This window comes from Salvelinus alpinus, chromosome 9 (genome assembly GCF_045679555.1).
Source record: "Salvelinus alpinus chromosome 9, SLU_Salpinus.1, whole genome shotgun sequence".
Lineage (NCBI taxonomy): Eukaryota > Metazoa > Chordata > Actinopteri > Salmoniformes > Salmonidae > Salvelinus > Salvelinus alpinus.
Genome location: NC_092094.1, coordinates 86,432,905 through 86,445,641, shown reverse-complemented (window position 1 = coordinate 86,445,641; position 12,737 = coordinate 86,432,905). Strand labels below are relative to the sequence as shown.

The window sequence follows — 12,737 nt, the reverse complement described above, 5'->3', positions numbered from 1 at the left end:
AAATGCATTTATTATTTTCACATTCATATTTAAGCATTGTAGTTTCGAACTGGCACTGATAAGCCCACATAGATGTCTTAGTTACTTGGAAGCTATCAGAATCAACCAATAGGAATCCCTAACATAAAAAACATAGCAACTTTTTACTCGGAGGGGCCGACTTTCCGAGTTGTCTTGATGTCTTGAACGCGGCATTTTGGCTTGCACCACGTCACTATGGTGTACGTCATAATCATTGTTGATTCTGTCAAGCGAAAATAGATATTTTTTCTAAAATCTTGGTACATTATTTTCATTAAGTAGTTGGAACACATCACAAAAATGAACCTTTAATTGATGTCATAATGGTGTTTGTCACAATGTGAAAATAATCATGTTGTTGACCGCTGTTTTGTGTTACTTGGCAACGACCAAACATCGGAACTGTTTTGAAGCTACAAAAACACATTGCTAAAGACCTTCGATTTATGAAGCAACTATTCGCCAACATTTTAGTCCTGCAAGGAATGCGTTGAGTTCTTTCAATATAGCTTTGCGACATCCATGGTAAGGGTCCAAGCATGGACACATTTTGCGTGTCAGAAAATGCCTCCAGCATCACTGATACGTTTATTAATAACCAGTAGATTATCATCTATGTGTCTGTCGTCTGTCATTGTGGTCAGGTAGCTACCTCAATCCAGCCACCCACCACATTCATTCATTGAGACGATTTTAATTTCCCCAATGCCATTCTGTCCCTACTTTGCTTATGCTCAGGTGAAGCAGAAGATGGCACAAGGCTATGCAACACTTAAGGAAGCCACTCTGCTCCTGGACAAGTTCAATGCAGACAAACAGTGTGTGGAGGAATTTACAGAGGATGCTTCAAAGGCCATCGAGGTAACTGTACCTAAATGGAGTAGTGTGTATGTATGGTTGTGATGGATTAATTAATTTCATGCCCTATTATAAGGCATAAAGTTATCACGTTATGGTAAGACCCAGATGCAGACAACGTCAAGTTAACAGTTTAATAAGCCAACAGGGACAGGCAAAAGACAGGTCAAGGACAATAATCCAGATAGGTGGGGCAAAGGTATTGGACGGCAGGCAGGAGTCAGTAATCCAGATATGTGGGGCTAAGGTACAGGACGGCAGGCAGAAAAGGTCAAACAGGAACAATCATGAGACAGGAACAGAGGGAAAACCGCTGGTAGGCTTGACGAAACAAAACGAACTGGCAACAGACAGAACACAGGTATAAATGTGGTCCCGTGTGGCTCAGTTGGTAGAGCATGGCGCTTGCAACGCCAGGGTTGTGGGTTCATTCCCCACGGGGGGACCAGAATGAATATGTATGAACTTTCCAATTTGTAAGTCGCTCTGGATAAGAGCGTCAGCTAAATGACTTTAAAAAAAAGTTTTTTTAAATAAAATAAAAATACACAGGGGTTAATGGGGAAGATGGGCGACACCTGGAGGGGGTGGAGACAATACCAAAGACAGGTGAAACAGATCAGGGTGTGACAGTAACCCCCCTCTCCTACCTGGGGGCATACCTGGTTGACCGGGGTGTCGGCATTGGAAATCTGCGATGAGGCCTGGGTCCAGGATGTCCCTGGTGGGGACCCAGCACCTCTCCTCCAGGCCATAACTCTCCCAGTCAACCAGGTACTGGAAATCCGTGCCCTGAGGTCAAACCTTCTGGAGACGCCTCACTGTGTATGCCAGTTGGCCGTCGATGAGACAGGGGAGAGGGGTGGGCCTGGAAACAGGAGACAAAGGGCTGTGAGACATGGGTTTAACTCTGGACACATGAAAGGTGGGGTGTATGTGAAGGGTACGGGGCAACAGAAGACGAACAGCAGAGGGGCTAATCATTTTAAAGATGGGAAACGGGCCGATAAACCAAGGAGGGGGGGGTTGCGGGATTCCACCTGGAGGGGATGATCCTGGGTGGATAACCATACCTTCTGCCCGAGACGATACCGGGAAGCCGGGGTCCGATGGCGATCCACTTGTCGTCAATACCTGGAGGTGGTCTTGAGGAGGGCCGACCGGGCTCTCCTCCAGGTACGACAACAGTAGTGGACAAACATCTAGGCAGAAGGTATGCCGATCTCTTCTTCCTGCTCGGGGAAGAGCAGGGAAGGGTGTTGCGGGCGTATTCCACCCACACAAGCTGCTGGCTCCAGGTGGTGGGGTGGCGACCAGGCAGCGCAGAGTAGTCTCAAGGTCCTGGTTGGCTCGCTCCAACTGGCCATTGGACTGGAACCCAGAGGACAGGCTGGCCGATGACCCAATGAGGGTGCAGAACGCCTTCCAGAACGAGAACTGAGGCCCCCAGTCAGATACCATGTCCACGGGCAGTCCATTGATCCAGAAGACGTGCTGCACCATGAGCTGGACCCTCTCCTGGGCTGAGGGTAGTTTGGGGAGAGGAATGAAGCGGGCGGCTTTGGAAAAGCGGTCGACCACAGTGAGTATGGCAGTGTTGCCCTCAGACAGGGGAGACCTGTGACGAAATTCAGGGATATGTGGGACCAGGAACGGTGAGGGACAGGCAATGGTTGCATAAGACCAGCCGGAGCTTGCCGAGGAGTCTTGTTCTGAGCACAGACCGTGCAGGCAGAGACAAATGCGGCGACACCCGGAACCATAGTAGGCCACCAAAAGCGTTGTCGCACAAAGGCCAGGGTCCGACGGGAGCCGGGGTGGCAGGCAAGCCTGGAGGAATGGGCCCACTCCAGGACCGCGGAGCGGACATCGTCAGGCACAAACATCTGGTTATCTGGCCCCCCCCCGGGTTTGACTGGGACCGCTGCGCCTCCCGGACCTGTTTCGCTATACCCCAGCTGAGTGCCTTCACCAGGCACGAGGTGGGAAAGATGGTCTCGGGCTCCGGGGTGGTTACCGTGGGGCTATAGTGGCGAGACAGGGCATCCGGCTTGACGTTCTTGGACCCCGGCCGATAGAGGGAAAAGTTGAACCGGGTAAACAGCCCATCTCGCTTGCCTGGAGTTGAGGTGCTTGGCAGTGCGGAGATACTCCAGGTTTTTGTGGCCGGTCCACACATTGACAGATGTTCCGCTCCTTCCAGCCAGTGCCTCCATTCCTCCAACGCCATCTTCACTGCGAGAAGCTCACGATTCCCCACATAGTAGTTCCTCTCCGTGCCGTTGAGGCAGTGGGAGAAGAAGGTGCAGGGATGCAGCTTAAGGTCCATTGCAGAACGTTGGGACAGGACAGCCCCCACTCCAACATCCGAAGCATTTGCCTCCACCACAAACTGTCGGGAAGGGTCAGGATGAACCAAGATAGGAGCACTGGTGAAGTGGTTTTTGAGGTCCCGGAAAGCCCGTTTCAGCGGCAGAGGACCACGTAAACGGAACCTTGGTCGAGGTGAGTGCAGACAGGGGGGGAAGCCAAGGTGCTGTAACTCCGGCTAAAGCGACGATAAAAGTTGACAAACCCCAGGAACCGTTACAGCTGCACCCTAGACGTAGGCTGAGGCCAATCCACCACCGCTCTCACCTTCCCGGTATCCATCTGGACACTCCCAGCAGAGATGATGTAACCCAGAAAGGGGATGGTGGAGCGATGGAACTCGCAATTCTCGGCCTTTACAAACAGTTGATTCTCCAGAAGGCGTTGAAGAACCTGCCGGACATGGAGCATGTGTTCTTGGGGGGAGCGGGAGAAGACGAGGAGGTCATCAATGTCGACGAAGATGAACCGGTTCAACATGTCACGGAGAACATCATTTACCAGAGCCTGGAACACAGCAGGGGCGTTGGTGAGGCCAAAAGACATGACCAGATACTCGTAGTGGCAGCTGGCCGTGTTGAAGGCGGTCTTCCACTCGTCTCACTCTCGTATCCGCACCAGGTGGTAGGCGTTCCATAGATCCAGCTTGGAAAACACAGTGGCCCCCTGGAGCGGCTCGAAGGCTGAGGAAATTAGTGGTAACGGGTAACGGTTCTTCACAATAATGTCATTGAGTCCCCGGTAGTCAAAGCAAAGGGTCTTGTTCTTTTTCTCCACGAAGAAGAACCCTGCGCTGCCGGGAGGGGGACAGATAAATCCTGCAGCTAGGGAGTCCCCAATGTAGGTCTCCATAGCCTTGGTCTCCGGTCCCGACAGACCTCCCTAGCACCACACTGCCCCTGGGACAAGGTCAATCCCGCAGTCATAGGGTCGGTGCGGCTGAAGCGAAGTGGCCCTGGCCTTGCTGAACACCTCCCTGTTCAGCAAGGTACTCCGCGGGGATGGCGGAGAGGTCCAGGGCAACTTCCGTGCCCCCAGGAAGACGTCCTGGGGCAGGTTACGCTGACTTCAGACAATGGGCGTAGCAGAACAGACTCCAGCCCATGATGGCACCCGTAGACAAGTTGTTGAGGGGATTGTGTGGCCGGAGCATCCCAAAACCACGGGAATCTGAGGAGACTTGATGAGCAGAAATTGAATAGTCTCGCTGTGATTCCCTGACACCCGTAGGTTGATGGGAGTGGTATGAGTGACCCGGCCTATAGAGTGGCCATCTAGCGCTCTATCATCCATGGAAATGGAGAGGGGCTGAGGACCCGGAGAGATTTAGACTGGTTTCCCCACAGCAGAATGGCATGAAAAGGGGTGCGAGCAAGGGAAGCAGAAAAGTTCTCCATATGGCCCACCAGTGTACTCGCTCCTACCGGTGAGCCTGGTCTTTTTAAAGGACACAAATGAGTCCCGCAATACAGACAACTCTTTGTGTTGATTCTGTATTGCCGTTCCGCTGGCGACAGCCCAGCCCTGCCTAGTTGACTCGGCCATCTTCGGCAACTCTCGGGGGAGGTCAGGAAGCGTCGGGTTCTCTCGGCAACGGGACCGTCGGAGACTTCCTGGGTTGACGCGGAGGCCAGGTGGAATCCCTGGATGTGCGAGCGAAGTCGAATTTCCTCTCCCTCCGTTGTTCATCAATGCGGCTGGTCAACGCGATGAGGGAATCAAGATCCGTAGGTAACTCCCGAGCAGCAAGCCCGTCCTTGATCTCCTCTGAGATGCCGTGCAGGAACATATCGAACAGCGCTTCCTGGTTCCAAGCACTCTCCGCTGCCAACGTGCGGAAATCCACTGCATAGTCTGCCACACTGCGGGAGCTCTGCCGAAGCTGGATTAGCTTCCTCAAGCTTCTCTCCCAGAGAGGAGGGCATCAAATACTGTCACCTCTCCTACGAACCCCTTCAAACTAACACATACGGCCAGCTGTTGTTCCCATACATCAGTAGCCCAGGTGAAAGCCCTCCCGGACATCAGCGTGATGAGGTAGGCTATCTTGGAGCGATCCGAGGGGAAGGAGGAGGGCTGAAGCTCGAAGACGAGGGCACACTGAGCTAAAAACGCCCGACAGGTGCTCGGCTCTCCATTGAAATGTTCCAGGGGAGGTAAGCGGGGCTCCCGAGAAGGCAGAGTGACGGCGCTGCTAGCAGCTGTTTTACTGAGGGGCTGTGTGATTACCACTGTGGTAGGCTGCCTCCCAGACAACCCGCGGAATTGCTCCAGAAAAATGTCCAACGCCCGCTCATGGCGTTCAGCCAACGTTTGGACCCCTCCATAAGGCCACGAAGTAATTCCTCGTGTCTAATGATAGTGGCTCCTTGGGAGGAGATGGCGTTGCGTAGCTGGCCCGGGTCTGCTGGGTCAGTCATGGCCAGTTCGTACTATCACGTTTCAAGGTAAGACCCAGATGCAGACAACGTCAAACTAACAACAGTTTAATAATCCAACAGGGGCAGGCAAAAGACAGGTCAAGGAAAGGCAGGGGTCAATAATCCAGATAGGTGGGGCAAAGGTACCGGACAGCAGGCAGGCTCAGGGCAGGCAGAAAAGGTAAAACCGGGAAACTAGAGGACATGAACAGAGGGAAAACCACTGGTAGGCTTGACTTAACAAAACAAACTGGCAACAGACAAACAGAGAACACAGGTATAAATACACAGGGGATAATGGGGAAGATGGGCGACACCTGGAGGGGGGTGGAGACAATCACAAAGACAGGTGAAACAGATCAGGGTGTGACAAAAGCATGATTTTAAAGATAGGGAAAGGAGATCATTGATCCAATTAATGGTCAGACCAGAGCCATATACTGTATATCCATACCGTACTACCGCTTCGGTATTACAAACATTTCAGATAACAGTTTGTCTTTCTTACCACCAGAACCTGGATGCCTTGGATAAGAAGTTTATACTGGATATAATTTCTGGATGCATTGAGCAAAAAAAGTTATTGGATGTTGTCATCAACGTCTTTTATGCTCAGAGTGGGAAATACTTACTGAAGGCTGATCGTAACCAGTTAGCCAGTAAGTTCATCACATCATTTCAAGCATACATTATTTTGAATAACTTCAGAACTCTAGATAATGTTGATTTTGTTGTTTTAAATTTATGAATGAATAGTGATTCAATTGTAATGCTGGAGGGGTGGGCGGGGGGCTTTGTTTTCAAAAGCATGATCTGGCCATTTGTCTCTTCTATGTTTGCTATATTTGTGTTCCACAGTAATATGTTACTTCAGCATGTTCCTCATTGATGACCTTGGACTGGAGTGCTTCAGCAAGGTTGTCAACTCTTTGGACATAAAAAAGATGCACAAAGTGAGAAACGTACATTTTCTGTGATCTAATGGCACTTAGGAAGTTAGGATGCAACAACAATGCAATTTTTTCACAGTTTGGGTTAATGTTATGGCTCATGAAAGAAATCAACTTTCTCTGCCAATCCAGTCACTCACCCTCATATAGAGGAGGTTATCTGTGTGGTAGTTTTGGGGTCATGAGGTTTGAGTGTCAAAAATGTTAGCCTATTAAAGGCCCAGTGCAGTCAAAAACGTGATTTTTGTATTTATTTCCACACTATAAGGTTGGAATAATATTGTGAAAATGATGATAATACCCTTTTAGTGTAAGAGCTGTTTGAAAACACCGCCAGAAATATCAGTCTGTTTTGGTGGGATAAAGTTGTGGCGACATCGTGGTGACATCACCAGGCAGTAAATTAGCTAATAGAACAATAAGAAAGAGAGTTCCAAACCTCTCTGCCGATAACAGCTAGTTTTCCGTTTTACCAACCCTACTCAGACCACTCCCCGACGAGCCTAGCAAAATTTGAGCTTGAGAAATTGCTAAGAAGCTATTTTTGTTTCTTTTTGACCATTTTTTATTTAAAACAATACAGTAAGGTACTTAATTGTTACCCAGAAATGATTTGATATTGAGATAAAAACGGCTGCATTGGACGTTTAATGTAATGAAACCGTACTTGGACTGTGAATGACAGTATAAATTATGGTTTGGCAGTTCCTGAGTTTCTTCTTCAACATCACAAACCTCAGTACCTGGATCCAGGGGGAGTGGAGTCAGATCTATGATGCTGCCTATGTGGAGAGGAACTGGATTGCCCCGCTACTAAGGTGCAGCACTGTAAAGACATTTATGTTATACCTAAATACATTGAATCACCACTTATTCTGTATTGTTTTGTTGTCTTTATGATGTGTTGTTGCTGTCTTGCTCTTTGCTGTCTCTTTTTCTAATAGCTACAGTTTTCACCCACTAGGTGGCGCCCTGAGATTGAGATTCTGATGGCTCAGCTTGCATCCAGAATGTCTAGAGGGAGTCAGTTTAAAAAAGCCACCAAGAAAAACACTGAGCCCCACGAATTTTCACTTACCAAATCCAAAGCTCGCCCTCTCCCTGCACCTGAGCCCATCCCCCTGCAGGAGAAACACCAGCTGGTCAGTTTCAAGTTTCAGTTTTACCAGAGGCTCCTACATGAAAAAATACTACAGTTTACGATAGAATACTACAGTTTACTATAGAATACTACAGTATTTACTATAAATGTATGTATAACGTAGAATACTATACTACACACTAGTATACCTCGATCATGTGTAGTACTTACTACAATATACTACAGCATTCTATGGAACACAGTATTATCCAGAGAAAGAAAACTGTAGTAAATACTACAGTAATGTCCACAAAAACACTGCAGTCTGCAAAAGCACTACACTTTATTAAACTATTTATTTATATTTTTATTTAACCTTTATTTAACTAGGCATGTCAGTTTAGAACAAATTCTTATTTACAATGATGGCCTACCAAAAGGCAAAAGGCCTCCTGCGGGGACGGGGGCTAGGATTAAAAATTAATTCAAATAAAATATAGGACAAAACACACATCACAACAAGAGAGACAACACAACACTACATAAAGAGAGACCTAAGATAACAACATAGCATGGCAGCAACACATGACAACACAGCATGGTAGCAACACAACATGACAACAACATGGTAGCAACAACATGGCAGCAGCACAACATGGCAGCAGCACAAAACATGGTACACATTTTTTGGGGCACAGTCAACAGCACAAAGGTCAAGAAGGTAGAGACAACAATACATCACGCAAAGCAGCCACAACTGTCAGTAACAGTGTCCATGATTGAGTCTTTGAATGAAGAGATTGAGATAAAACTGTCCAGTTTGAGTGTTTGTTGCAGCTCGTTCCGGTCGCTAGCTGCAGCGAACTGAAAAGTCGAGCAACCCAGGGATGTGTGTGCTTTGGGGACCTTAAACAGAATGTGACTGGCAGAACAGGTGTACTGTAGTAAATTCTACAGTATTTAATTTGCATATACCCTGCCCATTCCCTTCCCCTATATCCCAATTTGTGCCACCCATAAGCGAGAAACCTACATGCCAAGTATAGACCATATTTAAAAAAATATATATATATATTTCACCTTTATTTAACCAGATAAGCTAGTTGAGAACAAGTTCTCATTTACAACTGCGACCTGGCCAAAATAAAGCAAAGCAGTGCGACAGAAACAACAACACAGTTACACATAGAATAAACAAGCGTACAGTCAATAACACAATAGGGGGGGAAAAGAAAGTCTATATAAGGTGTGTGTAAATGGCATGAGAAGGTAAGGCAAAGTAAGGCCATAGTAGCAAAGTAATTACAATTTAGCAGATTAACACTGGAGTGATAGATGAGCAGATGATGATGAGCAGATGTTGGTGTGTAAGTAGTGATACTGGTGATATATATTGTGTTCAATACAGGAAATATAATTTATTTTACATTTATTTAACTAAGCAAGTCAGTTAAGAACAAATTCTTATTTACAATGGCGGCCTAGGAACAGTGGGTTAACTGCCTTGTTCAGGGGTAGATCGACAGATTTTTAACATGTCAGCTCGGGGATTCGATCATAGCTACCTTTCAGTTACTGGCCCAACGCCCAACCACTAGGCTGCCTGCCGCCCCAGAAGAGCTGAACTATCTGTTCAGATCCCAGTCCTACCTACAGATTCTGGAAAATTTGCTCTTTTAGTATTTCTCCAGTAGGTTTCCTCAAGGTAAAAGCCCCCACTTCTATATTAAAGATAATATAACAAAACCCCTAAAATACTACAGTACTACAGTAATGTCTGCAAAAACACTACAGTAAATACTACAGTATATTAAAGTCTGCAAAAACGCTACAGTAAATACTACAGTATACTACAATCTGCAAAAAGACTACATTAATTACTATAGTATATACTACAGTTTTCTTTTACTGCAGTATTTATACTATAGTTAACTGTAAATACTGTAGTATACTACAGTAAATACTACAGTATTCACTCTACCACAAAAACACTACAGTGAATACTACAGTAAAGCCTGCAAAACACTACAGTGAATACTATAGTATTTATGCCATAGTATACTACAGTATTTTTTTATGTGCGCTACCACTGTACAATAGTGCTTTTTTTTATTTGGAAACATTGAACTCTCAGGTCCAAAGTCAGAACCTTATTGACACAATATCATAGTAGATATGCTATTTATAACCTTCATAGTGACCGCTGCTTATTGTTTCATAGGTACCAACCAGCACCTACAGAGTTCCAAAAGAGAAGCAGGTCATGGAGGTGGTCAAACAGAGGAACCGTCAGAAGGCAGAGGTATGTTGTGTCTGGTATCTTATTTTAACACCTAGTTTTCTCCTGCACTCCTACATGCAATAAACGCCGGTTTTCTTTTCCACCCACAGAAAGTTCTGTATGAGGCCAACACTCAACAGTTCAAGTGTGCAAACCCACAAAAGTCTGAGCGCACCAAGGTAGGTGAATGTTCCACGTAAGAGATTTTAAAATAAAATTTCTTGCTTCAAGGTTTTTTTTCTTCTATATGGGTATCCTGTTTCCATCCAGCTGAATCATACTGTACTGTCTGATTTACAGAGTGTCATGTCCCAGATTGTACGAAGCCATGACTCCCAACTCAAGTTTGATTCACTCCACACCTCTGGAACCCCAGCCACCCATAGGGTAGCTCTCACATGATACAGAAATCATATACAGTAACTGACAGACACACTTGTCTATGTGCGTGTGTGTATACCCATGTGTATTTCTATATTTCCACCAGCCTAACAACCTGCCCATCAGGCTCAACACCACGGCCATCCTGCGGGAGGGGGCTCTGTATAACCGTCAGGTGGAGGAGGAACTACGCAGGTACGACACAATATAATCCTGCATCTGTGCCTCCTATATCAGTTGTGCCACTATACTTCAGGAATTAATCACTATGCCGACTCTATAGTTGACATATTTGACATAGAAAACTAGCTGCGCTAGTGTGACACTTATGACGGCAGCTAGAGTGGAGAGGTTTAATAATGTGTGCTGGGTGTGTTACGGTAACACAGGATGGAACAACTTGTGGAGGGGGCGGGCGAGCCCTCCTCGTTCCTGCAGTGGCAGAAGGAGATGCGGGAGTGTGATCTCCAGGAAGAGCTGGCCCAGGTGGAGCGTCGCCGTCTGGAGGGTCGTATCCGCTACGAGGAGGCTGCTCTCGCCCGCACTCGCATCATGGAGCGCAACCAGAAGACTGCACTGCTAAAGAAGGAAGAGGTGTGTGTTATTAGAATTAATTATTAATGTGTTCATAGTGTTATTCAGTTTTGGAATCATTGAATCGTTGAGAAAGGGTAATTGGCTATATTAAGTGTTCCTGTCTTTGTGAGTCTCTTTGATGGAGCCTGTCCTGTTTATGATTGTTTGCAGACTGCCAAGCTGATGCAAAGATACGCAAACAAGCGGTTGCAGGAGGAGAAAGAGATGAGAGACCTGGTGCAACAGGTGGCAGATGGACACAAAAACTCTAAAGCAGCTAAAGTGAAGTTGCAGGAGTTCAAACAGCGAATAGGTGACTAAACTATAGCATTACATCACCCCCTGTTCCCACATTTTTATTTATTTTATTTTACCTTTATTTAACTAGGGATGAGAAATGTACCCTTTCTCAATTACACCTGCTTTGGTGTTGTGGTGCAGCAGACAGTGCTTGGCGAATTGGGGTCTCATTTCTGTGTGCTTTTGTGTACGTTTGCATTCCAGTAAAGGAAGTGTCGGAGCAGAGTGGGGAACTCCTTCGTCAGGCCCTGGAGGAAGCGCAGGCAGAGCTGAGCAGGAAGTTTGAGATTATCCGTCAGATCCGGGCCATTGAGTCTGTCCCCCTCATCAGGCACAAGTTTGTGGATGAAACAGAGGTGAGCAGGGGAATGGATCTTGCCAACATAATAGAGTATAAAGGCATTTTGCTGGGTTCTGTCAGGAGAAGGTTGACTTTTATGATGAACAATATACTGTATTCTGACCTCTCCCTGTCAAAGACAGCGGGACATGACCTGCTTGGGGAGATGTCCCTGGCTGAGCTGCGGGAGCGTCTGGCCATGCTGAGGGATGCAGAGCAGAGAGAGCATCAGGACAGGAGGGGGCACATTCTGGAGGACAAGAAGAGCAGGGAGCAGCTTTTGCTGGAGCAGCTGGACACCATCGCCCTCCACAGGACAGCCCTGGGACAGGCTGCTGCACGCAGGTCAGAGCAACTAAGACACTCGCATGCCTGGCTTGCACACAGAAGGCATGTCTGAGATGTACAGTATCCTAATGTGCATATGGTGTGAGGCAGGCAGGAGGAGAAGAGAGCAAGGCGGGAGCTGCAGCAGGGAGTAGCCGAGGACGAGAGGGTGGTGGCTTTGCAGAGAAGGCTGGAGGAGAGGCAGCAGGAGCGCCAGAGGCTGAAGCAGCGCGAGAAAACCAAAGCCAAGATTAGTGAGCAATCTGCCACTCATGCCCTCAAGAGCTGGAATCACAGGAAGGTAAGCATAAACAGAAATAGAAATATTCCAAGCTGTGTTTTGGATTTGCTAGAAGATGTTCAATAACCAGCTTATCACGCTCTCATCCCAATCATGTGTGTGTGTGTGAGCAGCAAAAACTGGAGGAACAACACTGGGCAGATTTGGAGCAAAGATTGGAGCATCAGGTCCAGCAGGAAGCTCCTAACACTCTCTCCCAGAAGAAAAATACTCAAGGCCTAGACATCAACCTCTGAATGTCATTCTCCTAGCATAAGGACCATATTGCATGTTTGTTCCAAGTCTTTGAGAAGCCCTAATTTCATATAACAAGTACAACATGCATTTTGTATTTACTTTTGTTAAGGCTACTACTGCTACTCTTATCAAGAGGATGTCAGCATGTAAAGTTGAAAACAAAAAATATTTTGTTGTGCTCTTATGCCACTGTATAATTTAAAGTGAACCCAAATCTTTGAACTATGTGTTTTATTTCCTTACTTTGATTTTATTACATTGGAATGTAACTTGTATGTTCAAGAATACCCATGC

At 46.8% G+C, this 12,737-nt stretch overlaps 1 protein-coding gene and 1 non-coding gene across 2 annotated transcripts; both read left to right on the top strand.

Moving 5' to 3' along the window:
* The first annotated feature begins 248 nt into the window (after positions 1-248).
* LOC139530898 (cilia- and flagella-associated protein 99-like) lies at positions 249-12,665 on the top strand. Its single transcript, XM_071327683.1, has 16 exons — positions 249-546; positions 760-882; positions 6,184-6,328; positions 6,528-6,622; positions 7,325-7,437; positions 7,584-7,761; positions 9,922-10,002; positions 10,092-10,160; positions 10,282-10,368; positions 10,469-10,557; positions 10,752-10,956; positions 11,110-11,251; positions 11,443-11,594; positions 11,718-11,923; positions 12,017-12,206; positions 12,320-12,665. Exons 1-16 carry the CDS (start codon positions 544-546, stop codon positions 12,440-12,442), a joined length of 2,001 nt encoding a protein of 666 aa, XP_071183784.1. The 5' UTR covers positions 249-543; the 3' UTR covers positions 12,443-12,665.
* Positions 9,363-9,417, top strand: LOC139531166 (U7 small nuclear RNA). Its single transcript, XR_011666272.1, has one exon. It is a non-coding gene; the product is annotated as a U7 small nuclear RNA (small nuclear RNA).
* Positions 12,666-12,737: the final 72 nt, after the last annotated feature.

Coding starts and splice junctions, on each gene's coding strand:
- LOC139530898 (XM_071327683.1), top strand. Junction 11,252..11,442: donor GGAGTTCAAACAGCGAATAG/GTGACTAAACTA, acceptor TTTGCATTCCAG/TAAAGGAAGTGTCGGAGCAG. Junction 11,924..12,016: donor GGACAGGCTGCTGCACGCAG/GTCAGAGCAACT, acceptor GGTGTGAGGCAG/GCAGGAGGAGAAGAGAGCAA.